This window comes from Onychomys torridus, chromosome 23, assembly GCF_903995425.1.
Source record: "Onychomys torridus chromosome 23, mOncTor1.1, whole genome shotgun sequence".
NCBI classification, from domain to species: Eukaryota; Metazoa; Chordata; class Mammalia; order Rodentia; family Cricetidae; genus Onychomys; species Onychomys torridus.
This window is the reverse complement of record NC_050465.1, coordinates 22018173-22042927: the sequence shown is the minus strand read 5'-3', so window position 1 is coordinate 22042927 and position 24755 is coordinate 22018173. Positions and strand designations below refer to the sequence as shown.

Sequence of the window (24755 nt, the reverse complement as noted above, 5' to 3'; positions counted from 1 at the left end):
ATTGAGAGCCTAGAACAATGGTGGACAAGTGTTAGCCATTAATTGCTTTCCAGTTGCTGGGAAAAATAAATGGAGAGTGAGTGAACCATTATTCCTCACAAGAGATACTTGCTAAAAGTCTTATAAAAATGAGTGAATGACATTACTCTCTCCTCACTTTCCAGGTGGTTTTTGAAGTGGTAACCTCTGGACACCACGGCTACCTTGCTATTGATGAAGTTAAGGTCTTAGGACACCCATGCAGTAAGTACACTTTCCTTTTGAATGCGGGGATTCATCACTGGGCCACATTTACACCACAGACTGAAAAATGGGGGGAACCTGGCGAGAAACTGCCCTGCCAAAAGTTTCCTGGTGGGCTCTAGATGTGGGGTCCAGATCTAGCCACCCCATAGCATACAGCCTGTGTGCAAACATAGATCCTTGGATATCTTTGCAAATGCAGAGCAGGTGTGAGGGACATTTGGATTTCTATTTTCAGTATTAGCACAGGATTAAATGTGGCAGGTTGGCACATTTCATTCCCAAATCGAGTATGTTTTTATGCCTGTTCCCAAGTTTTTGTCACACAGTTCCAAACAGTATGGACCCCATAGATGTAGGACCTACCCAATATAAAATACCTTCCTTAGCCATCTGTCGGCACCGGGTTTGCCTGTCCCTTCTCTGTATAAATTAGTACTTTAAGAATGCACAGGAGGGAAGCAAAGGACTTTATAGAAAGCTAATATGAGGCTGAGGAGGTGGCTTAGTGGGTAAACTGAGACCAAGGAGGCAGACCACAAGTACCAGCATGGCAGAGAAGCTGGTTGGTTATGTGTCTGCCTACCTTCCCTTGGGAGGTGCCTGCTTGTCCACTGCTCCTGACCCCTTGTGTCCTTGGCCTTCTGTAAAACCCGGGCAGGATCATCAGGATGGGTCAAATGCCACTCCCTTCAATCATTTGATGCAATTTGGGAAAGTAAGGGTAGCATTCCCACTGTCATAAGATCCAGGCCTGGATTTTTTTAAACTAAGAAATCTACTATGCTGGGCAGTGAAACACAAAAAATAACGTGTGTGTGTGTGTGTGTGTGTGTGTGTGTGTGTGTGTGTGTGTGTGTGTGTTTGTGTGTATGCATGTGGCTATGTGTATATGTGTGTGGGTATGTGTACATGCATGTCTGTGTATGTATATATGTATGTATGCATATGTGTGAATGGGTATGTGTATATGTGTGTATGTGTGTACATACATGTGTGAACTATGTTTCTCATAAGCAGTGTGTGTTCATAATATTAGTTTTAGCAATGCTGTTAGCTTTGCCTTCTATATATTCTAATAAATGGTATTCATCTGTGTCCATTTTTATGTGTTTCTGTCCCATGATGTCCACGGCAGTTTGTCCACAGAATCGAGTCCATGGATGCCCTAAAAGGAGGGAGGCTTCATCTTCGCATGCTCCTTGAGTCTTTGACTCGGCTCTTGACTTACTACTTACAATAATGAGTACAGTTTAAAGGCTTTGTAATAGTAATGGAGCAGGGAGGGGCAATGGTATGTACTCAGGAAAGACTTGTTTGCTCCTGATTGTTTCTATCCATAGTTGGCTGCATCTGCATATGTAGAGTTTGTGAATTTGGCGCTCTGGTTGTCATTTTGTTTGGGTCCCCCTCCCCATTTCCACTTACATTTTTTAAGATCAATCCGTGGTGTTCAGTCATAGGAATATATCACAGCCTGTACTTATTTTTGAACATTTGGTGCCTCCTCCTCTGTTTTTGTCTATTAAAATTATTGTTGTGGTATAGCATGTGTGTGTCTCCATGAGAAAAATATATGTATGTGTCTAAGAAGCCAAGTTGCTGGAATGTGGGGAGACGCAGTGTTAGATTTATCAGCTGCTCCAAATTGCTGTGAGAAGTATCTGAACCAATTTGCTTCCCACCAATGGTGCGTGGACATTTTATTTCCCCTGTATCCTTTCCCAAGACTGATACTTTCGGAGTTTACAATTTTGGCCATCTGAGCATTGGCAGCCTGCTTTATTTTTAGAATGCCTGGCATGCAAAGAAATTGGCAAGTTGCTGCATTTCCTGGGTCTCTGCTGATGGCCCCTGTCCAAACCATGAAAGAATGGTTAGATCCACAGTATTAAAATGCACACACTTGCAGGGAGAGCATTTCTTCAGTTGCCTAAATTAGAATAGATTATTAGACAGTCCACTGTAGCTCTAAGAGGGTACCTGTGCAGTCATTATCCCACAAAGGCATCATGACAGAGTTGCCTCATTTCATCCCCAGGGCCTTTACTCTCTCTGATGTCTTTTTGTGGTCCTCTGAAGCCAACCCCATGTGCAGGTTCACACACGCGCATCATCTTGTTCATGACCAAATCTGCCATTACTTTGGTCACATGTCACATTTGTCTTTCCTTCTGTATCAACAAGATGGGGGGTAGGGAGGGTTCATGGAGCTTCTTCCCACTTTTTTCCCTGAAAAGGTAAAAAAAAAAAATTAAAATGAACAAGGCTGTCACTAGTTGAAACATCTGGGCAAATTCAGGAAACAGAATATAATTATCTGAACTGGAACTTGGCCAAGTCCTTGCACCATAGCCGCCAGCTTTGAAAAGTGCCCCAGGATCTGCTAACGTGCATGTTCATGGCTTCTGAGTCACTATGTAAAAGAGGACAGAAAATAACCCAAAAGTTCTGCCCACATACTCAATGCTGAGCACGCTTATGTGTACTGCCTTCCTCCATCTTAGAACTAGCTGCCTGTGGACAGATGGGCTTCAGTGGGTTCAGGTGAGATGACCTACTGCCAAGGTTACCCAGAGCATCCTAAGCCTGCATCCTGGGTTTTCCCCTTCTTCATAGAGTCTCTGGCTGACATAGGAGCTCCTTGCATGAAGCCTCTGTGCTCCCCACTGGGTTCCAAGCTATGTGCTTATCACAGACATAAAGATCCAATACTGAACCTTCTGTGACTGTGTTCCTGCATATCCGTGTGGCGGTGTTGTGGTAGTGTGTGTTGCTGTGGAGTCAGCTTCCTGTGCCACTAGGGATGAATTTCTGATCCCCCCTCTGAAGATATGCATTCTCATACCTAATTTGCTTTGCCAGTTGCCGTATGAGACACAGAATGGAGCAGCTGGTGGCTGAGGGTTAACGGGTGATGTATGTTGCAGTGGCCCTGTGAACTTAAAGCTGTAAGTGGGTTTGATTATAGCTCTTTGGTAGTTATTTCTTCTTCATGTAATCTGTGAGTTCATGGGGGAAATGTATGAATAAAAACTGTAAGGATGAAGGCATTTGGTTTGATCTTAAAATAGAAAGCTTTACAGGTAATACTTTCTGAGATTTCTTACCAAGATTGCTAAATAATAATCAATTGTCTTGAAATTTCGATGCTCATTAAATTGAGATTCTCAAAGAAGCATGAATATTTCCCATTAAAGGATGTTTTCCATGGGGAGGCAGGATTGCTGAGTCTCATTGACTTCACTGTGAAGGCTCATGTCTGGACTCACATGGGTTTATGAGCCGGAATGACAGCAGTTTCTCAACAGAAGTTGTTCTCATATAAGGATGCAGTTACTCATAAAATCGATATTAATGTAGTGACAGCAGATGCATGATCAGCCTGAAATGTGGGGATGCTTGTGCAGAATCAGCAGCTGTCTACTTAAGACCCCTTCTCTCACAAACACAGATAATTCTTGAATTTGGTATGCGCACTAAAAACATATCTTGAATTCGGTTCAGTAATCCCAATAGGAAAAACTGAGAAGGATGTTGTCAATAAATGTTTCATAAGTGTCTCTTTTGTTTAAACACATTAGAAGTGTGCATCTGCAACTATTAGGGGGTACCTCAGTTTTTGTGTGTGACAAGTTCTCACAATGTAGATCAGGCTGTCCCTGAACTCATGATCCTCAGACCTCAGTATTCCCAGTGCTGATTTCATGGGCATATGCTACCAATGAAAACTCTTGGGTTTTGCTGTAATCACCTTGTGGTGTTAATGTATACTTCTATATATTATAAACCACAGATATCTAAACAGATTTATTGACATGTCATTTGCATGCCCTGTAAATGCTTCATGTAAAGTGCATGCTTGAGTTGGTTGTATTTTCATCCTCACTGCACCTGAACCTGAATTCATGCAGTGGGTTATGGTCCTAACACAGGGACATTGAAAGCATTGTACAAATCTACCTTAAGTCTGTGCATATAAGATGTGTACACACATAAATGAATTTCATGTTTACACTTTAATCTCACATCCAAGGTGCACCCCATGATATATAGGCAAATACTATAAAATCTGACAATATTTGCAATTTGAAAACACTTTGGTCTGAGTATTTCCAAGAAGAGATGGTGAACCTACATTATTATGATTCATTATCCATTTCTCTCACCATTCTTGAATTATTTCCTGGGAAATAGTAAATCCAAATAACTAAATCGAAGGATTTCTTAGATTTAGGGGGTTCATTTGTGCCCCTTTTGAAATTCAGAGCCTGCTTGTCAAGTGTGGTGTTCGCCAGCATTGCCTGGGTAGTTCTGGGTACTTCTGTTTATCAGCACCTCCTTGCTTGTGACGACAGGTATGGGAGAGTCTGGTGCTCTGGTTATTCTGGCTGTCGGGCACACTTCCAGTTCACTTCAACTTTTGCTATCACATTGAGATGGAAATGGAAATAAGAGAGCCGGGGCCTACTCCTCTCTGCCCCTCTTCAGTTTGCTCTTTGATCTTGCCAATTACTCTTCTCTGATTTTGTTGCTAGGATTCTGACGCAGGCTTTGAAGAATCAATAGGAATGAAGCATCTACGAGGAGATCCGTGTCTTGGTCAATGAACACTGGTGCCTTTGGGATCAAAGGCTGATTGGGGATCAATTAATATTTGAGAACTTCACTCTTGGTGCAAAGCCATGGCATGCAGCAGGCAGGAGGGAAAGGCAGAGCTGAACCAATCCTGTTTGTTATTCATGGAAGACAGTTTGTAGAGCTCCTGCAGACTTCACAAGGAACCAGTGGAGCATTTTGAAAGGGTACCCAGGAAATAAATGGGCCTATAAATTTAGAGAGAGAGAGGGAATGTTTCTTTTTGAATATGAGATGGGTTGGAATTTCCATTCTGAAAGAGCTATACCTGGAATTCCAATTACAGTAGTTTGGCAAAGTTGGTATTCCAGCTCAGCATGGCTTCTAAACTTAGCTGGACAGAGAACATTTTTTCTTAGGCTCTTTTCCACTTTGCAAGGATATCAGGTATTTTAAATAGAATCTTTTTTGAGGGCTAAGTGCACAGAATACCTTGCCCGAATCATCTTTTTAAAATCTTTATCTCACTCCTTTAAATGAGTATTTAAAAAAGAAAAGATCTCTCCAGGCAGTGGTGGTTCTCATCTTTAATCCCAGCACTCAGCAGGCAGAGGCAGCTGAATCTCCATGAGTCTGAGGCCAGCCTTATCTACAGGACAGCCAGGGCTACCCAGAGAAACTCTGTCTCAAAAAACAAAAACAAAACAAACAAAAAGAATAGAAAAGATTGTAACACGAACTGGGAAACCGTCTTATAAGACTGTTTAAGATTTGTGCTACAAAAGATCTCTATTATACAGAAAAAAGTTCTGCAAAGGCTTGTGTGTCAGGACTCTCCCAATATTTAGAGACAGTAAAGGTTGAGGTGTTGATGCTTGAACACAATGTGCTGAAATCAGAATCATAGTGTGGGATCCACCTTAAACCACTTGCCGGCTGAAGATTGTTCTAGGACCTCCAGTCCAGGACCTGGAGAGTCAGGGATCTCCTGAAACTCTGAAACATGATGCTGCCTTCATGTTTATTGAAAAATTCTTACAACACCAGCAGAAACTTCCTGAAGGAATCTGTGCTTGGAAATAGAATGTCAACTTCTTTTGTCCTCATCATCCTGGTGGATAAGTTTCCATCCTGAATCCAGGACATAGTCTTTCCTTTGAAGGATGTTTTTACCTGGCTCCCACTTGAGGTATAGCTTCACTGAACTACCCAGATGCCACCTCATCCTCTCTGGCCATCTGTGTTTCAACCATGCCATACTATTTCCTAGGTTAAAAGCAGTTGGTTATTTCAGGAGAAGACACTCTGATCCAATTTGGACCAATATGAATCCTCTGGATCAACATCTTTCTATACAAACAGTAGTACACACAGATAGTCTCTAAGAAGCCACATTAGAGTCAAAATAACTCCAAATAGGAAGAGATAGCTTCCTTTCTTAGGGTTTCATTTGCTGTGAAGAGACACCATGACCACAGTAACTCTTAGAAAGAAAAACATTTAATTGGGCTGGCTTACATTTTCAGAGGTTTATTCCATTATCATCATGGTGGGTCAGGGTGCTCGAGAAACAGCTGAATTTCCTACATTTCGGCAACAGAAAGTGGTCTGTCTTCATTGGCCGTGGCTTGAGCATATATGAGACCTCAAATCCTGCCTCTGCAGTGACACACTTCCTTCAAAATGACTACACCTACTTCAAAAAGGCCACACCTCCTAATAGTGCCACTCCCTTTGGGCGCCATTTTCTTTCAAATCACCACACTTCCTGTGCAACAAACCTTTATTAAGGGAAGGGGTAACAAACAAAAGCCTAGGGTCAAACAGCCCCATCTTTGATCTCCAGATTACATGTGTAAGTGTGTCCTAAGAACAGGGCTGGCACCATCATCATCAGTAGATCACAATGAAGAATGAATTCTGTTACTCCTAGTTCAGGCAGGAGTTGTTGACCACATGGCTCTTTAAAAGCATTCTTCCCAAACGTCCTTAATCAGTGTGGATGAAGACTGCTAGAGCGTCACCCATGGAAGTAACAAGCAGGTTTCTACTCGAATGTTTTATTATTATTTAGGGGGTTAGCAGACAGAGCAAAGTACGGAGCTCATCACTTTCTCCCAGAGACTACAAAAGGTGGCAGTGTTCAAGAAGGGACACCAATAAGAGTACTCTCAAATCCTGCTGGTGGAAATGTAAATTAGTGTGAGCTTAGTAGAAAGGAGATTGATATCTCTGTCTGATTTTAAAATGAGTTGGCTTTGTTTATTGTCTTGGCCATTTAATTCCTAAAATGTAACATAAAGAAAAATGAAAAGTCTATATAAGAATTTAATGATGATCACTTCCATTGGCCTTCTGCATACTAGAAAGAAATACAAGAGTGCACAGGTACAGGAGTGCTACCCTGTACCTGTCCATCTCTGGGGTGGACACCAGCTTCTCATATCTAGTGACATTTGGGGTTGGATAACTCTTGGTCATGGTGACTGCCCTACCTCTTAGGACATCTACTAGCCTCTTGGTCCTCTGCCCACTAAAAGCCAGTAACACCACCACCACACCAACATGGTAGTCAGAATATGTCCAGGCAGTGTCAAGTGTCTCTTGGGAACAGCATCACCCCCCTGTTTGAGAATCAATGATAAGTAAGAAGCAGATGTTCAAATGGTTTTACATGGATGTCTCCTAAGGAAAATTACTGATGGTATCTTGTTAATATTTTTAGAAGTGTAAGAGTATCATTGGCAAGGCAGGAGGATAATGATTGTCATCAAGTTTGAGGACGTAAAGATTCTATGATGACAAGAGACAAGTATGCTTCTGGGTGGCAGAAACTCCTGGGCTCTGGGAGGTATGGCTGCAGAACATAGACACATAGGAGGACACTACTACTGGATGTTGAGGCTCTTCTTGTTTTGGTTCAGTAGGGTAAACATACATACATACATACATACATACATACATACATACATATGTACGTACACGCATAAGTACATTTTGTATGTTCTCTGTTTAGACAACCTCAGCATCTAGCCCAGGCTGCTTGGCACTTGTGAGATGTGTAGAAAGGAATTAGTCAGTGGGATTTTTGTCCAAGATACTACAAATTAAGTATGTCTTAGATGTCTGTAGTTTGCTCTTCAATGGTGCTGTAAGTAGTGGATGGACTGCGGATCTGTGTCTCGTGGCTCTACTAGGAAAGGCATGGTTATGGAGGCATGAGCCCTCTTCTGCATCTTGGCACTGTAGGAGAGAAGGGATGCACAGGGATGTCATGCATTCCATCCTTTATTGGGCTCTTCAGTGGAGAGAGTTTAGTAGTCATATGTAAGGAAAACTGGAGGAATTTGGAGATACTTGGCAGCCTGGAGGAGAAGGATCTAGAGAAGTAAGGATCAGGGGACAGGCGGAAAGGAAGAGGGATGAAGATAAGGTACCATGAGTGAAAAAGACCCCTCCCCTTAGCTCTTAGTATTGATTCAGTTCCCTTCACAGTCCAGGATAAACAAAACCTGCAATTAATCCTGTAATATGTAAAATACCTGATTTTTATGGATGATTACTTAAAAGATGAAGCAACTCCATTTCTGTCTAATTTTTTATTATGAACACAATAAAGGTTTTGTTGTTGTTGTTGTTGTTGTTTTATAGAAAGAAAAGCAGTGAGGACTTCATGCTGACTTTATGTCTGTGTACTGCTAATGTCATAGTTTATCTTAGCTATACTTGTAAATAAATCCTGTCAAATGAAGACAAAATCATTTCCACAAATATCATTTGTAATTTCACATATCCATTTCAGGGTTTCAGGATAAGAGCTCCTCTTTCCTCCCTTTCACAATGTATTTTCTTTAAAGCATTCTATCTTAGGATAGAATTCGTCTCTTTTTGCTAACAAAACACACTTTTTTCTCCTTGAAGAATTTTTTTCAAAACTTTTTCACTTCATCTACTATTCCTGCATATGTATGCAATGGTTATGACATTTGGCAATTAGTAATTCTTATTTTACAATGATAGCTAAATAATGAACATAAATAATAACTTGTTATTAAATGTTATATATAATAATTTGTATTTATATAATATATAAAATAAATAGTAAAAAAATGAAAAGAATAATGTTAGTATGTCAGCATTCCATATGCTAATAAATTTTATAAATACACCATTTTTGTACCCTGGAACCATGCATGTTCATAGTAAAAAAAGCAATTATGTATCAAAAGAATGTGCTTATTAACACATACAGATATATTTAATATCCTTGGGAAAATAAGAAACCAAAATTTTAGACCCAAATACTTCATTTTACTTAGAAATGATCCAGATTACAAGTTACCAAGAAGATTCTGAAAGCTACATTAGGCAAATTTATAAGAAATAATTTTTGAAATATAAGTTGTCAGAGTGACTTGCTAATTTAAATCAAGTCCATTTTTATCCTCTTAAATGTCTATCAAATATAACATCAGTTTATTTGACTAATAAAACAAAGTAGAATTCTACCATACTTTAATCATACTCAATCCTGCTAATTCAGCAAGTTTTATTTATTAATTTATAGTGTTACAACTTAACCAACAGTTTTCAACCAGTCTCATTTACTGAACATCTAAGCCACCCTGAATGAACAAACACCTGAACGACCTTGAACATTTCAGTTCTTATCTAGGAACTGACATCCCCCAGTACCTATGAAGAAGTTCCTTTGGTAGTTTGGTGATGCCATCTAGAGGTAGGGGGCAGTCACATGTGCATGAAATATATAGGTATTTATTGCTTAAATAGACATAAAATAGATATTAAATATTTATGTGCTTAAATAGACAAATGCAAATAGAAATCCTACAGCATTGTTGTACGTTTTTGTCCATGAATCATGTTTAAGCACACACACATACAAAACTACTAAGAGTGTGTGTGTTTGTGTGTGTGTGTGTGTGTGTGTGTGTGTGTATGTAAAAGTTGATTCTTGCCTTTGTTCCATTTTATATTTTTATCTAAAAATTGTTTCTAGCAGATAAAAGAAATTGCTACTTGCTCAATATAAAGACTGAAGTTTTTACCAGTTTTCTCTGTTGTTACACGTACTCTTTTGCAAACGGGAACTAAATTTTGTTTCTAATTAGCCTTTTATTTTCTAGCCTCAGACAGTTGGGTTTGGGGACATCTCTGAGTCCATTGAGAGCCTCTGAGGCAGTGGGGGAGGGCTTTGCTTTTACCAGAGCATGGAGGACACAGTGAAGAGAGAGGTTGGGGAGGAGCCACTTGGAGATGTTTGAGTTTTCTGGAAGAAATTATTGAGAATCTAAATGCTCCTTAGTAAATCATGTCAGCAAGAGCAACTGTACACAGAACTGACGTGTGGTGCAGGGGCATAGTCAGCAAGGACATGAGAAGGCACTCTTCAGTCAGTTGAGAACTCCCCAAGAAAGGGATCCAGAAAGAAGCCTGGACCTCAGTCCAGGCGGAGGATCTCACAGCCCGGAAAGGCCTCCAAAGGAGGGGACTAAGAGAGTGACTTGGTTGTAGGTAGCATGTATTACCCTGTTAGTGTTCACCAAAGTGTACAAAAGTGTCCCTAGAGGCTCCCCAGAAACTGAAGTCCTTGCCCTAAAGGTAGCCCAGGGAAATGAAAGGACCCATGCAATCAAACAGAGTATAACAAAGACAATTGAGGCAGGGTGGGACATTCTGGAAAAGATCCTTTTTTTAGACTTAATTGAACCCCCTGGGACCTGGAAATATTTGGTAGGATGCTGCTCACAGATAGGATGCTTAAGTGTTCTAGTTTTCTTTTGTTGCTGTACAAAATAATCTACCCAAAGTCATAAGGAAGAAAAGGGTTTATTTCATCTACTTCCAGGTCACGGTCATTCATTGAGGGAAGTCAGGACAGGAATCTGAAGTCAGGGATGCATACTATACTGTACAGCATTACCTTCAACCAAGGAAATCTTCACAGTCAAGGAAGTGTGGCAGGAAGCAGAGGGGTTGTTTGCTAGCTTGTTCTCTATCTAGCCAAGTTATTGGCTCATGCTTAAATAGCTTTCTGATTAGTGCAGAACCTAGGAATGGTGCTGCCCATAGTGAACACACATATAAAATACACACACATAAAGAACTATAGAGAGTTATATGTGTGCTTTCCTCACATTTGAAGCCAGCCATTGCTTTCCATTGCCCATAGTCTTCTCTGTGCCTGGTTTTTCCTTTGCTAACTGGAAAGGTCTGCTTTTCAAAAAGCAAACAAACCTGTTCTCCATGTAGCAGCTGTTCCCAGATGTGTCTGTCATTCTTTGAACATACCTAGAACATCATCTTGGTGTGACTCCAAATAACTAGGTCTCTAGGCCAGAGCTGACCACTTAGGAAACAGGACAGTGGCTCCTGCATTCCCTGACTGAGTAGTATGTCATAATCTCAGGGCATCTTCACAGGAGCAGCTGGACCTATCTAGAAGTAGATGGCTGGCTGAAGTGTTAACATATTTTCTTGTAATAAAGAATCCCACTCAAGGACTAATTTATAGATATTCTAGTATAGTCCTTTATAGGTTCCCTGCTTCTAAGACTGGATGATGTTGATGATGATGATGATGATGATGATGATGATGATTACTGTTATTATTATTTGGACAGTATCTGCTGTGTTCTCAGTTGTTAGTTATATAATGGCAGAAGACAGAGACTAGCAAACCCATTTTCTCTGGAAGGCAAAGTTTCTGTGTTCTACTGGGTGACATCTTACCATCAGAGGAGATCCCAAGAAGGCTGAACAGAAGGAAAGCTGCATCGTGACTTAGAAAAGAGAATTTTAGAAGTAGTTTTGGAAGGGATGAGAAAGGATGATCAGGAAGAGAGTGGAAACTGTCCCTTGCTGCTGGGAGATGAATCCAAGGGAGGAGGGGAAGGAAAGGCTGAGAGACAGATTGGCATCTGAGAAGCACTTGCTTTAGTGGAGAGGGCCCGAAGATTTCTCCCTGAGTTGATGAGAGGTAAGGAGCTTTGAATGGCTTGCTACTCTTGGGATGTTGATAGGAAGTGGGTTTAGCAGCCCTTCCAGAGAAGACTGGACTGCATGCTTTTTCTTATATTCCTGCCTGCCTAGAAGTTACAGGAAGACTGATCTGATGGGACCAGGTACAAAAGAATCAGGTGATAGAGCTAAAATCTGACCTTGGTCCAAATCCACTAGGGACAGAGGATCTGACATACTATCTATCATTTTCTCATCTGTGTGCTGATGCTCACATGGCTAGAGATGATGAACTTCAAACTGTTTTATAGGTAAAATGAATATTTGGGGATATTTTCCAGTCTAGTTAGTGAGGGTTGCACTGAAATGGATTTGCATGTTGAATATCCTTTAGCCAAACCACTTAAAATCAGGCATGTGTTGGAATATTTTAAAGATTTTAGAATACCTTTGTATTATGCATAATCTTGGCAATGAGGTGTGAGTCTAAATGTGGATTCATTCACATTTTATGTATCACTCATATGTATAAACTGAAGGTAATTTCATGCATTATGTTTGGGTTTTTGGTGCTTGTGTACTTGACTTATAGCTTCTCCCATAACTTGTACAATTTTCTAACTGTTATATGATGATGGCTCTTAAAAATATTTTAGATTTTTCAGACAGACTGGAATACTAACTTAATATTCTCTCCCTCTCTCTCTCTCTCTCTCTCTCTCTCTCTCTCTCTCTCTCTCTCTCACACACACACACACACACACACACACACACACACACACACACACAGAGAGAGAGAGAGAGAGAGAGAGAGAGAGAGAGAGAGAGAGAGAGAGAGATTGTGTGTGTTTGGATATTTTGTTTGAGAAACAGCAGTAATCAATGCCTTTGATAGGAAAAAAGCTCCTCATTTCCAATGTAGTGCTTTTAATTTATTCAAACCTCATTAGTCTTCCTGGTCTTTATTAATATTGGGGTCCTCTGGTATAAATAAGCCTAAAATAATTAATATAATTTTTACATAATATGTAAAAAATAGTAGCGTCAAAGTTGAGATGCAAAGGGTCGGAGAGAAGAATTCTTTAATAGAAGTTGAAATCTCCAGCAAACAGCTCTGAAGGTTACATGCCTGCGGTTTTATTAATGCAAATAACATTCGTTTAATTTAATGATGCTGTCACGAGTCTGCCGTGTAGGGGAACAGTAATACCAAGCTCACTGCTCTTGCTACCGTGATCACCAAAGGTCCAAAGACAAGCTGAGATGGGGCTTTGTGGAAGGAACAGCACAGTTGAAATCCCAGGGAGAGGCTCCACCCTGTGTGAGACGGGGACCCCTAGGACAGACAGAGAAGGTGGGAAGGCTAGAAGGGGTCATGTGGTATAGAGAGCTGGCCTGGGCTTTGGAAATGGAAGTCCATGCTAGTCAGTGGCCCACAAGTGTCCCCATACCCCAAACAGAGAAATGGCCACCTCATAGAAACTTTGTGAGTGTTCACCTGAGAAGACCCTGGCACGTAAAATTTAAGGGCAACCCTTTTAATCAAAGGTAGTGGTTTTTCCAGAGCCTCTAGAACAAAGTAGAGAAGACATTTGGCTTAGGGAAGTTTTTCAGAGGTCTTCAAAGACCAAAGAATTATGTTATTCTTGAGCAAGGAGTAATTTGATTGCATCAGTGAAACAGTTCTTAGAATTGTGAGTTAATCAGTTAAGCCTGAGCATCAGTGGTCCTTCCTTGCCCTGCTCTGCGAGGAGCCATGAGAACATTTCGCATACTAAGCATTGTAAACACCGTGAATTATTGCTGGCCTCCAACTAATAATGAGCTTTTCCTGTGCTACTGGTATTAAAATTAATTGTTCCTTGTTTGCAGAGCACTTCCAACTCTAATTCTGTTCTGCTTGGAAGGCTCATATGGGTGTCAGTTCACAGTCGTTGGGTCCCCAGACTAGGCCCCCATTCTTCCAGTCAGTGTGCAGCCCGAAGACCCCTGGAAGTGCTTGAGGGCATCATGAATTGATTCTGCTTATGATCTGGTCTTACCTGCCCCAACCCACAAAATGCTGTATTACCACTCCCTCTCTGATTTTGCCTCTTTCCCCATCTGTGACTTTGTCCTAACAATAGCAGAAGTTTGTTGTTGTTGTTGTTTGTTTTTTGTTGTGTTTTGTTTTTGTTTTTGTTTTTTTAATAAACTTTGCATGGCATCCTAGTCCTGACTAACTCTAGTTCCTTGACACCCATTTTAAGTGTGATGCGGAAATTCGGGAATACTACTCAGACTGTGCAGAACCATCCTTTATGGACACAGCTGTCCCATATTGACAAGCGCCTCAGGAGCCGATCCTGTGTGGCCTTTGGAACCCTTTGGATTTCTTGAATTAGAAATAAGGACCAGTGGAACTTGTCCAGCTTGGGCAAGCCCAGCATCACTCACAGAGTGGGTCTGGTAGCTGGGAAATAGTACAGAGGGAATGTTGCATACCAATTAGTTGTATTAAAATATATGTTATGCACAGCTCTGTATTTGGGCTTTAAAGTCTCCTTGACAACATCATTTAACTTCTTACTGTTCTTTTCACATTGCGAGTATAAATATCTAATATGTTTTTGTTCAAAACATCAATTAGGCATCAGCATAATCTTTATTAATACAGATTTGTTATTATAAGGAGACCGCTGAGCTGTGGTAATTTGCACAGCAGGAACAATGAAATATCTTCTCTCTTGATTCTATCCCGTATTGCCAGGCTTTCTTTCTCTCTCTCTCTCTCTCTCTCTCTCTCTCTCTCTCTCTCTCTCTCTCTCCCTCTCTCTCTCTCTCCCCCTTCTCTCTGTCTCTCTGTCTTTCCTTCTCTGTCACTGCCTCTCTCTCCCTCCCTCCCTCTCTCTCTTTCATCACAGAGCACACACACCAAAAACCTTTCATGATGCCCTTTACAGTAACAGAGAAATCTTTAAAGCCTTTACAAGCACAATCCTTTTCTCTCCCATGATGAACAGAGTGGAAAGGGCCCAATGGGAAGTGTGGCTACTCGTGACGAGTGGATGTTCTAGTTGCGGATCCCACTTTTAATTTCTTGACTTCTTTTCCCTCATGTAGCTAGAACTCCCCACTTCCTGCGGATTCAGAATGTGGAGGTGAATGCCGGCCAGTTCGCTACCTTCCAGTGCAGCGCCATAGGCAGGACCGTGGCTGGGGATCGGCTCTGGCTGCAGGTATGTGCACCAGCTTTTCCTGTCCCAACAGACAGAAGGACAGCCACATCATCCTGGAGGAGAGACTGGAGAAACCAAGGCAGTCACTGTTCTAGAGCATCCTGTCCACATCAGTTAGATGTTCAGGTTTCCAACCTCAGCTAGGCAATGTTCTTCACTTCTCTTTTTAGAATTTCTCTGTTTCCCATTGATTTTTCTTGATGATCTCCTTTGACAGATTTTGTCAAATATTGGATTTAGCAAAGAACCTTAAATTCTAAACTACAACGCCTCTCTAGTCTTCCACTGAAGAAAAACAAGCCAAATATTCTCACTCCAGTCTCTTTCCCCACACACAGCAAGAAAGAGAGAGAAAGGAAGAGCTTGCTTTCTGTAAACAGCACTTTTAAATAGCTCGCATAAATTTCAAGCATTTAAGTTATGTGTGTATATGTATGTTAATATAATCATGGCCTGTGCAGCTTAAGTCCTTCAGGTCCTGCTCTGTACATTCTGTGTGATGCACAGTCCCTTGAACCTGTGCCCACTCTGAGGAGTTCTGGTACATTTAGTGGATGTCAGTGACCTTCTCCTCTGCACAGAATGCCACTCCCTTCCTTAGACTTTGCAGTATTTTTTTTTTTTGTTGGAGGGGGGCAGTGTTCTTCTTGATGACCTGCAGTCGTGCTGCATCTTGTTTCTTTTAAGTATTAATCTATGGGCTACTCATCCCTCAACTCTCCTAGAATACCCTTTCTTTCCTCCTTTTGTTCTCTGGAGACTTTTGGTGGTTTGTTTTTGCAGGGTTTTGCAGGTGCTGGGATCAAGCGTGGGTCCTTGTGCATGCTAGACTGGCACTCCCCCAAGAGACACAGCCCCAGGCTTTCACATTTTTATTTTATCATTTTATTTATAATTTTGAGTTTGCTCCCAAGCCTAAGTACTCTGTGTTTGAACCCTTCCAGTGAGGGTATCCACTGTCTCATGGTAGGCAGCTTCCACAGTCTTGTTTTCCTTCTTGCATCCATCCCATCCCCACCTCTTACCGTACTTTGCATTTCTGCCATGGCATGGTGATATTACATTTATATGATTTTTAAAGCCTTTATCCCTTTTAATCACCATGGTTTAGCTGGTTATTTGTGTTGCTCTGTTTTATGGAGGGAGTAGAAAGTAGCTGAATGTCAATGGTAGGCTGTCAGGTAGGAACACGTTCTGAGGAACAAGTGTCTCATGGCCGCTGCACAGAGCATGCCTTACCCTTCTGCCTGATGTCACCTTGTTCTCCTGTATCCTGGCCCTTGTCCAAGACCTTTGTGCCAGGAAGGAGGGATAGGTACAGGACTTTAGAATCACACATTCTCAATCCATCCTTACTTTTTTCTTTGTTTCTGAAAGTTTTGTAATCACTACCCAAAAAGCTTTTTGTAGCATGTAAAGACTGACGTAAGCGTTTAACTTTTTCTTTTCTTTTTATCCCGTGTCTTGGTTCTTGTAAATGATCATGCTTGGGATATGGGCTTGCTGCCTGAATGGGTGGATGTTTGTGTTAATGAGATCCAGATCAGCTGTCTGTTGTGCTTGATGAAGGAGATAGACATGTTTTATTGACATTTTCCACAAAGCATTTCCCACCTTTTAAAAATGACACTATTATTTCATCATTACCTGCACAGTTCTTAATTGTTTACAGAAAAATAGTTTATGGCTCTTTTTTTTTTTTCTTGTGTACATCACTTGGGAGGGGACTATGAAAAGTGTGAACTCCCAGGTCTGAAATCATAGGACATATTCCCAAAGACTCACTGGCACATGAAGGACAAAATTTGCTCCTAGATTTTTCCCAGATGTGGGATCCTCTGCTTCAACTCCTTAGTTTGGGGTTCCAGTCTTTAATCCATCACTAGTAGTGGAAGTGGTGGTTTTAAACAGTGTTTAGCATGATATGAGGAGAGAGCTGACTTCTGTTTTGAGGTGGGAGAGAGGTGTCTTGCAGTAGACTTTTCCATCCTGCCTCTCTATACTTACCTTGAGAGATTAGGGATTTCAGACTTACTTCCAGGTTCTGTTCAGATTTAATGGGTCTGAATGAGGGGCCCATCCTTCAGTATTTCATCAAATGCCGTCCAAATGATTCCATTGTGGAGCAAGGGTTGAAAGTAACTAACCTGAAAGCAAAGTTTAATGGTATAGTATTTAATGGGTATAGTAATTTAATTGGGCATAGTAAATTGGAATGAAAAGCAAACGTAACATGTAATTGGTAAACAGTAGTCCCGGATGCCCCTGGTGTTTGGGGTAAGGAGTCTACAGGTAACACAGTCCTCGGATGCTTGAGTTCCCTGTGTAGAATGGCACAGTGTTTGCATGTAACCTATACACACAGTCTCAAACACTGAGATACTCTCAAGATTACAACAACTGCCATGGTGTTAACGCTGGGCACTGGTGACTCTGCTCAACTTCTGAGGAGCTAAGGACAAGGACAAAGCCTGGGTGTCTTCAGTAAACATGTTTTTTGTTATGCTTTTTTTTTTGTCCTATTGTAGGATTGCACTATAGAGCTAGGCTGGCCTGGAACTTACTGTGTAGCCCAGGACATTTTTCTTCCCCAGCCTCCCAAGGGCTAGAACTAGAGACATGAGGCACAATACTGGCTTTCAAAACAGTCTTGGTTTGCTGTTTTCTTCAGGCTTTTCTTTCAGTACAGAGCCTGTGGAGTTGGGGGCCACGTGTATGTACACATCTCAGTATGCTTTTCATGTCCAACTTTGTGTCCAAGGCCTCTCTATTTTTCATGCTCTGAAACATTATAATTTCCTGTTTTGAAGCATTATGATATTGAGGAATCCATTCCTGTCTGACCCCGTGATGTTTTCCTTTGTCTCTTTCCCAGACTTTTTTTGTTTCTAATCTTCCTCATCACCTGCCTTTGTCATGCCTGAAAGTCTCCATGTCTCCATGTGCCTAAGTCAAGATGGGGCAATGATAGTCCTAAAATTTACATGACTCTGGATTTTTGAGTAAATTTTAGTTTGTCCTGCTCTCAGGATGCTATTTGGTTTGTGAGTCTTGTGATGATCAAGAAATCCTACTATGTAATTATTGATGACTTCTGCTTGAGTGGGCTTTTTGTGGGAAATGTGTTTATCTTATGGAGAAGACTCATACACAGAATTATGAAAATCTTCTAAAAATTACTTTCAGTCTATGTGCATAAGGGAACCTGAAGTGCAACTGAATGTCTTCTGTAGATATGGATGTCATTTTTAATTAGTTTATATTATGTGTATATGTGCATGTTTGTGTATGTGTACATATATGTAGGTGCCTGCATATGAGTATGTGTGTATGTGCATGTAGGCAACCAAAGTTGACTTCATGTGTCTCCCTTGGTCACATGTCTTGGTCTTTGTCTCCTACTGTATTTATTGAGTTGGGGTCTGCATTCAAACCTCAAACTCACCAGTCCCATCTGGCCTAGCTAGCCAGTTTGCTCTGTGGATCCCCTGTCTGTGTCCAAGTGCTGAGAGTACAGGCCACGGCCTTTATGTGGTCTCTGAGGATCAGAATTCCAGTGCTCAAGCTTGCGTGGAAAGTCCTTTATCCACTTAGCCATTTCCCTAGCCCTAGATCTTATTATTAAGAACTCATTATCTATATGCAAACATCTGAAAAGCTGAACCAAGCTGAACACTAACATCTTCTTCAAACATTTCTGATGAGAAATATTCCACACACAATAATGCTTCTGGAGCTGTAGCAGTTACAAAGTGGTTTTCTGCATGTCATGTCACTAGGGTCTTGAAAGTATTTCTGAAATCCATGCACAAAATGAGTAATAAAACATATTTTTTCAGATTCTTCTATGGTGTAAATCTCCCAGGAATAAAGCAAAATTTAGAAATCTATGATGAATGTTTACTTGGGGCCACATCAGTGCTTTCAAGGGTAGCCCTCAGCAAACTGTCTTTTGTGTGTGACTGCCTTTAGAAAACCCAGAGTACGCAGCGGGCACAGTTTTTCTTGTGTCCTTACTGTGTTATTATATCTATTTGATAGATAAGGGACCGAGAGTCAGCCCTCTCAGTCACTGGGGTAAACTGTGTAGTTAGGGATAGTGGAAACCTGTGTGTCTCCTTCTATTGCTCTGCTGTGTACATGAAACTCTGTTATCCACCCTGAAATGTGAGTGAACTGGTGATATGTACCTCAAAGAATTTGACTATGACTCTGTGAAAACCATCCAAGCACCCAAAATGGGACCTTATTTCATGTTGTTACCAACTTTTGATCTCTTTTTAATCCTGATTTTGAAAACACCTCAGAGAATGTATGTGTATATTCACACATACACACACAGAACAGAATTAAAAATTATTTTGTATATTTTCATGTATACTTACTCCTTTTGATGCCTTTGTGGTTTTTTTTTTTAAGATTTGAGTGGAAATTTATTTTTTATTTTTTTTGCCTTTTTTAAAATTTATTATATTTGTGTTTTAATTTTACATATCAGCCGTGGGTTCCCCTGTCTTCCCCACTCCTGCCCCTGCCCCCCCCTTTCCCACATCCCCTCCCCTCCATTCCCATCTCCTCCAGGGCCAAGACTCCCCTGGGGATTCATTTAAACCTGGTGGATTCAGTACAGGCAAGTCCACTCCCCTCCTTCCAGGATGAGCAAACTGTCCCTGTGTAAACCCCAAGTTCCAAACAGCCAGCTCATGTACTAAGGACAGGTACCAATCCCACTGCCTGGGGGCCTCCCAAACAGTTCAAGCTATTCAGTTGTCTCACTTATCCAGAGGGCCTGATCCATCTGGGGGCTCAGATGGATCATAATTCATGTGTTTCCATTTGTTTGGCTTTGTCCCTGTGCTTTTCCAATCTTGGTTTCAACAATTCACAGTCTTACAGTCCCTCCTCTTTCTCGACAATTGGACTCATGGAGCTTCACCTGGGGCCTGGCCGAGGATCTCTGCATCCACTTCCATCAGTTATTGGATAAGAGTTCCAGCATGACCTTTAGGGTGTTTGGCCATCTGATCAACAGACTAGGTCAGATCAGGCTTTTTCTTGACCATTGCCAGCAGTCTACAGAGGATGTATCATTGGGGATTTCTGGGGACCTCTCCAGCATTCTGCCTATTCCTGTTCTCATGTGGTCATCATTTATCATGGTCTGTTATTCCTTGTTCTTTCTTTCTGTTCTTGATCCAGCTGGGATCTACTGCTCCCCTAAGCTTTCTTTCCCTCGAACCTTGCCCTTTATTACTCCCACTGTCATCCAGGTTGTTCATGTAGATCTCATCCATTTCTCTGTCATTTGGCAATCCCTGTGTCTTTCCTAGGGTCCTGTTTTCTAGGTAGCCTCCCTGGAGTTGTGTAGCAGTCTAGTCATCTTTGTTTTACATCTAGTATCCTCCTATGAGTGAGTACATACCATGTTTGTCCTTCTGAGTCTGGGTTACCTCACTCAGGATGATTTTTTTCTAGATCCATCCATTTGCCTGCAAACCTCATGATGTCATTGTTTTTCTCTGCTGAGTAGTACTCCATTGTGTATATGTACCATATTTTCTTTATCCATTCTTCAGTTGAAGGGCATCTAGGCTGTTTCCAGGTTCTGGCTATTACAAACAATGCTGATATGAACATAGCAGAGCAAATGCCCTTGTGGTATGATTGAGCATTCCTTGGATATATGCCCAAGAGTGCTATAGCTTGGTCTTGGGGGAAATGGATTCCCAATTTTCTAAGGAAGCGCCATATTGATTTCCAAAGTGGCTGTACAGGCTTGCATTCCCACCAGCAGTGGAGGAGAGTTCCCCTTGCCCCACATCTTCTCCAGCATAAGCTGTCTTCTGTGTTTTTGATCTTAGCCATTCTGATAGGTATAAGATGGTATCTCAGAGTTGTTTTGTTTTGCATTTCCCAGATAATTATGGATGTTGAACAATTCCTTAAATGTCTTTCAGCCATTTGAACTTCCTCTGTTGAGAATTCTCTGTTTAGTTCTATAGCCCATTTCTTAATTGGACTGTTGGGCACTTTGATGTCTAATTTCTTGAGTTCTTTATATATTCTGGATATCAGCCCTCTGTCAGATGTGGGGTTGGTGAAGACCTTTTCCCATTCTGTAGGCTGTCGCTTTGTCTTTTTGACTGTGTCCTTTGCTCTACAAAAGCTTCTCAGTTTCAACAGGTCCCATTGATTGATTATTTCTCTCAGTGTCTGTGCTACTGGTATTATGTTTAGAAAGTGATCTCCGGTGCCAATGTGTTCAAGACTACTTCCTACTTTCTCTTCTATCAGGTTCAGAGTAACTAGATTTATGTTGAGGTCTTTGATCCACATGGACTTAAATTTTGTGCATGGTGACAGATATGGATCTAATTGCAGCCTTCTACACATTGACATCCAGTTATGCCAGCACCATTTGTTGAAGATGCTTTCTTTTTTCCATTGTACAGTTTTGGCTTCTGTGTCAAAAATTATATGTTTATAGGTGTGTGGGTTAATGTCAGGGTCTTCAATTGGATTCCATTGGTCCACATGTCGGTTTTTATGCCAGTACCAAGCTGCTTTTATTTGGGTAGCTCTATAGTAGAGCTTGATGTCGGGGATCGTGATGCCTCCAGAGGTTGTTTTATTGTACAGGATTCTTTTGGCTATCCTGGGGTTTTTTTTTTTTTTCCATATGAAGTTGAGTATTATTCTTTCCAGGTCTGTGAAGAATTGTGTTGGTAATTTGATGGGGATTGTGTTGAATCTTTAGATTGCTTTTGGTAAGATCGCAATTTTTACTATGTTAATCCTGCCTATCCATGAGCATGAGAGATCATTCCATTTTCTGACATCTTCTTCAATTTCTTTTTTCAGGGACTTAAAGTTCTTGTCATGTAGGTCCTTCACATGCTTAGTTAGAGTAACCCCAAGGATTTTTATATCATTTGTGGCTATTGTAAAGGGTGATGTATCTGTGATTTCCTTCCCAGCCTGTTTGTCTATTGTATATAGGAGGGCTACTGATTTTTTTGAGTTGATCTTGTATCCTGCTATGTTGCTGAAGGTTTTTATAAGCTGTATCAGTTCCTTGGTTGAATTTTTGGGGTCACTCATGTATACTATCATGTCATCTGCAAATAAGGAAAGCTTGACTTCTTCTTTTCCAATTTGTATCCCCTTAATCTCCTTATGTTGTCTTATAGCTCTGGCTAGAACTTCAAGTACTATATTGAATAAGTATGGGTGGAGGGGACACCTTGCCTTGCTCCTGATTTTAGTGGTATTGCTTTGCGTTTCTCTTCATTTAATTTGATGTTGGCTGTTGGCTTGCTGTAGATTGCCTTTATTATGTTTAGGTATGTTCCCTGTAATCCTCATCACTCCAAGACCTTTATCATGAAGGGGTGTTGGATTTTGTCAAATGCCTTTTCTGTGTCTAGTAAGATGATCTTGTGGTTTTTTTCTTTGAGTTTGTTTATATGGTATATCACATTGACGGACTTTTGTATGTTGAACCACCCTAGCATCCCTGGGATGAAGCCTACGTGATCATGGTGGATAATTGTTTTGATGTGTTCTTGGAGTCTGTTTGCCAGTATTTTATTGAGTATTTTTGAATCAATGTTCATGAGGAAGATTGGTCTGTAGTTCTCTTTCTTTGTTGCATCTTTGTTTGGTTTAGGAATCAGGGTAATTGTAGCCTCATAGAAGGAGTTTGGTAATATACCTTCTGCTTCTATTGTGTGGAACAATTTAAAGAGTATTGGTATCAAGTCTTCTTTGAAGATGTGGTAGAATTCTGCAGTGAAACCATCTGGTCCTGGGCTTGGTTTGCTTGGGAGACTTTTAATGACTGATCCTATTTCCTTTGGGGTTATTGGACTATTTAAGTAGTTTATCTGGTCTTGATTTATCTTAGGTATGTGGTACCTATCCAGAAAATTGTCCATTTCTTTTAGATTTTCCAGTTTTGTGGAGTAGAGGTTTTTGAAGTATGACCTCATGATTCTCTGGATTTTCTCATTGTCTGTTGTTGTGTCCCCCTTTTCATTTCTGATTTTGTTAATTTGGATGCTCTCTCTCTCTCTTTTGGTTAGTTTGGATAAGGGCTTGTCTATCTTGTTGATCTTCTCAAAGAACCAACACTTTGTTTCATTAATCCTTTATATTGTTCTCTTTATTTCTATTTTATTGATTTCAGCTCTCAATTTGATAATTTACTGGCATCTGTTCCTCCTGAGAGACTTTGCTTCTTCCTGTTCAAGAGCTTTCAGGTGTGCTGTCAAGTCACTAGTGTGAGATTTCTCCAACTTCTTTATGTGGGCATTTAGTGTTATGATTTTCCCTCTTAGCACTGCTTTCCTAGTGTCCTATAAGTTTGGGTATGTGGTGTATTCATTTTCGTTGATCTCTAGGAAGTCTTTAATTTCTTTCTTTATTTCTTCCTTAACCCATTGGTGATTCAGTTGAGCATTATTCATTTTCCATGAGATTGTAGGATTTTTGTAGTTTTCTTTGTTGTTGAAATCTAACTTTAAACCTGATAGAACACAGGAGGTTATTCCAATTGTTTTGTATCTGTTGAGATTTGCTTTGTGGCCAAGTATGTGGTGGATTTTAGAGAAGATTCCATGGGGTGCTGAGAAGAACGTATATTCTTTTTAGTTTGGGTGGAATGTTTTGTAGATATCGATTAAGTCCATTTGAGTCACAACATCAGTTAAGTCCTTTATTTCTCTGTTAAGTTTCAATTTGGCAGATCTCTCCAGTGGTGATAGTGAGGTGTTGAAGTCTCTCACTATTAATGTGTGGTGTTTGATATGTGATTTAAGCTTTAATAATGTTTCTTTTACATATGTGGGTGCCCTTGTGTTTGGGGCATAATTGTTCAGAATTGAGACTTCATCTTGGTGAATCTTTCCTGCGATGAGTATGTAATGTCTTTCATCATCTCTTTTGATTGATTTTAGTTTGAAGTCTATTTTGCTGCTTATTAGGATGGCTACACCAGCTTGCTTCTTAAGACCATTTGATTGGAAAGTCTTTTCCCAGGCTTTCATTCTTAGGAGGTGTCTATCTTTGAATTTGAAGTGTGTTTCTTGTGTGCAGCAAAAAGATGGGTCCTGTTTTCATATCCATTCTGTTAGGCTGTGTCTTTTTATAAGTGAATTAAGTCCATTGATATTAAGGGATATTAATGACCAGTGATTGTTTGTTCCTGTTATTATTTTCATTTTTTGGTGGTAGTGTGTGTATACTTCTCTTGTTTGGGGTTTACTGCTGTGGTGTTATCTATTGCCTGTGTTTTCGAGGGTGTATCTGCCTTCCTTAGGTTGGAATTTTCCTTCTAGTGCTTTCTGTAGGGCTGGGTTTGTGGATAAGTATTGTTTAAATCTGGTTTTGTCTTGGAAGGTCTTGTTCACTCCATCTATGATGATTGAAAGTTTTGCTGGGTATATTAGTCTAGGCTGGCACCCATGGTCTCTTAGTGTCTGTATTATATCTGTCCAGGTCCTTCTGGCTTTCAAAGTCTCCATTGAGAAATCTGGTGTTATTCTGATGGGTTTGCCTTTATAAGTCACTTGGCCTTTTTCCTTTGCTGCCCTTAATATTCTTTCTTTATTCTGTACATTTAGTTGTTTAATTATTATGTGGCAAGGGGACTTTTTTGGGGGGTCTAGTCTGTTTGGTGTTCTATAGTCTTCTTGTATCTTCATAGGCATTTCATTCTTTAAGGTGGGAAAGTTT

At 40.6% G+C, this 24755-nt stretch overlaps 1 protein-coding gene across 10 annotated transcripts in view; it reads left to right on the top strand.

Annotated features, from left to right (window-relative positions):
* Positions 1 to 24755, top strand: part of Ptprm (protein tyrosine phosphatase receptor type M) — a 709515-nt gene that overhangs the window by 284380 nt on the left and 400380 nt on the right. For all 10 annotated transcript variants that reach the window (XM_036172971.1, XM_036172968.1, XM_036172967.1 and 7 more), the window contains 2 exons: positions 165 to 243; positions 14905 to 15020. In XM_036172971.1, the coding sequence (XP_036028864.1) occupies positions 165 to 243; positions 14905 to 15020 (195 nt within the window). The remainder of the gene's footprint in view (positions 1 to 164; positions 244 to 14904; positions 15021 to 24755) is intronic.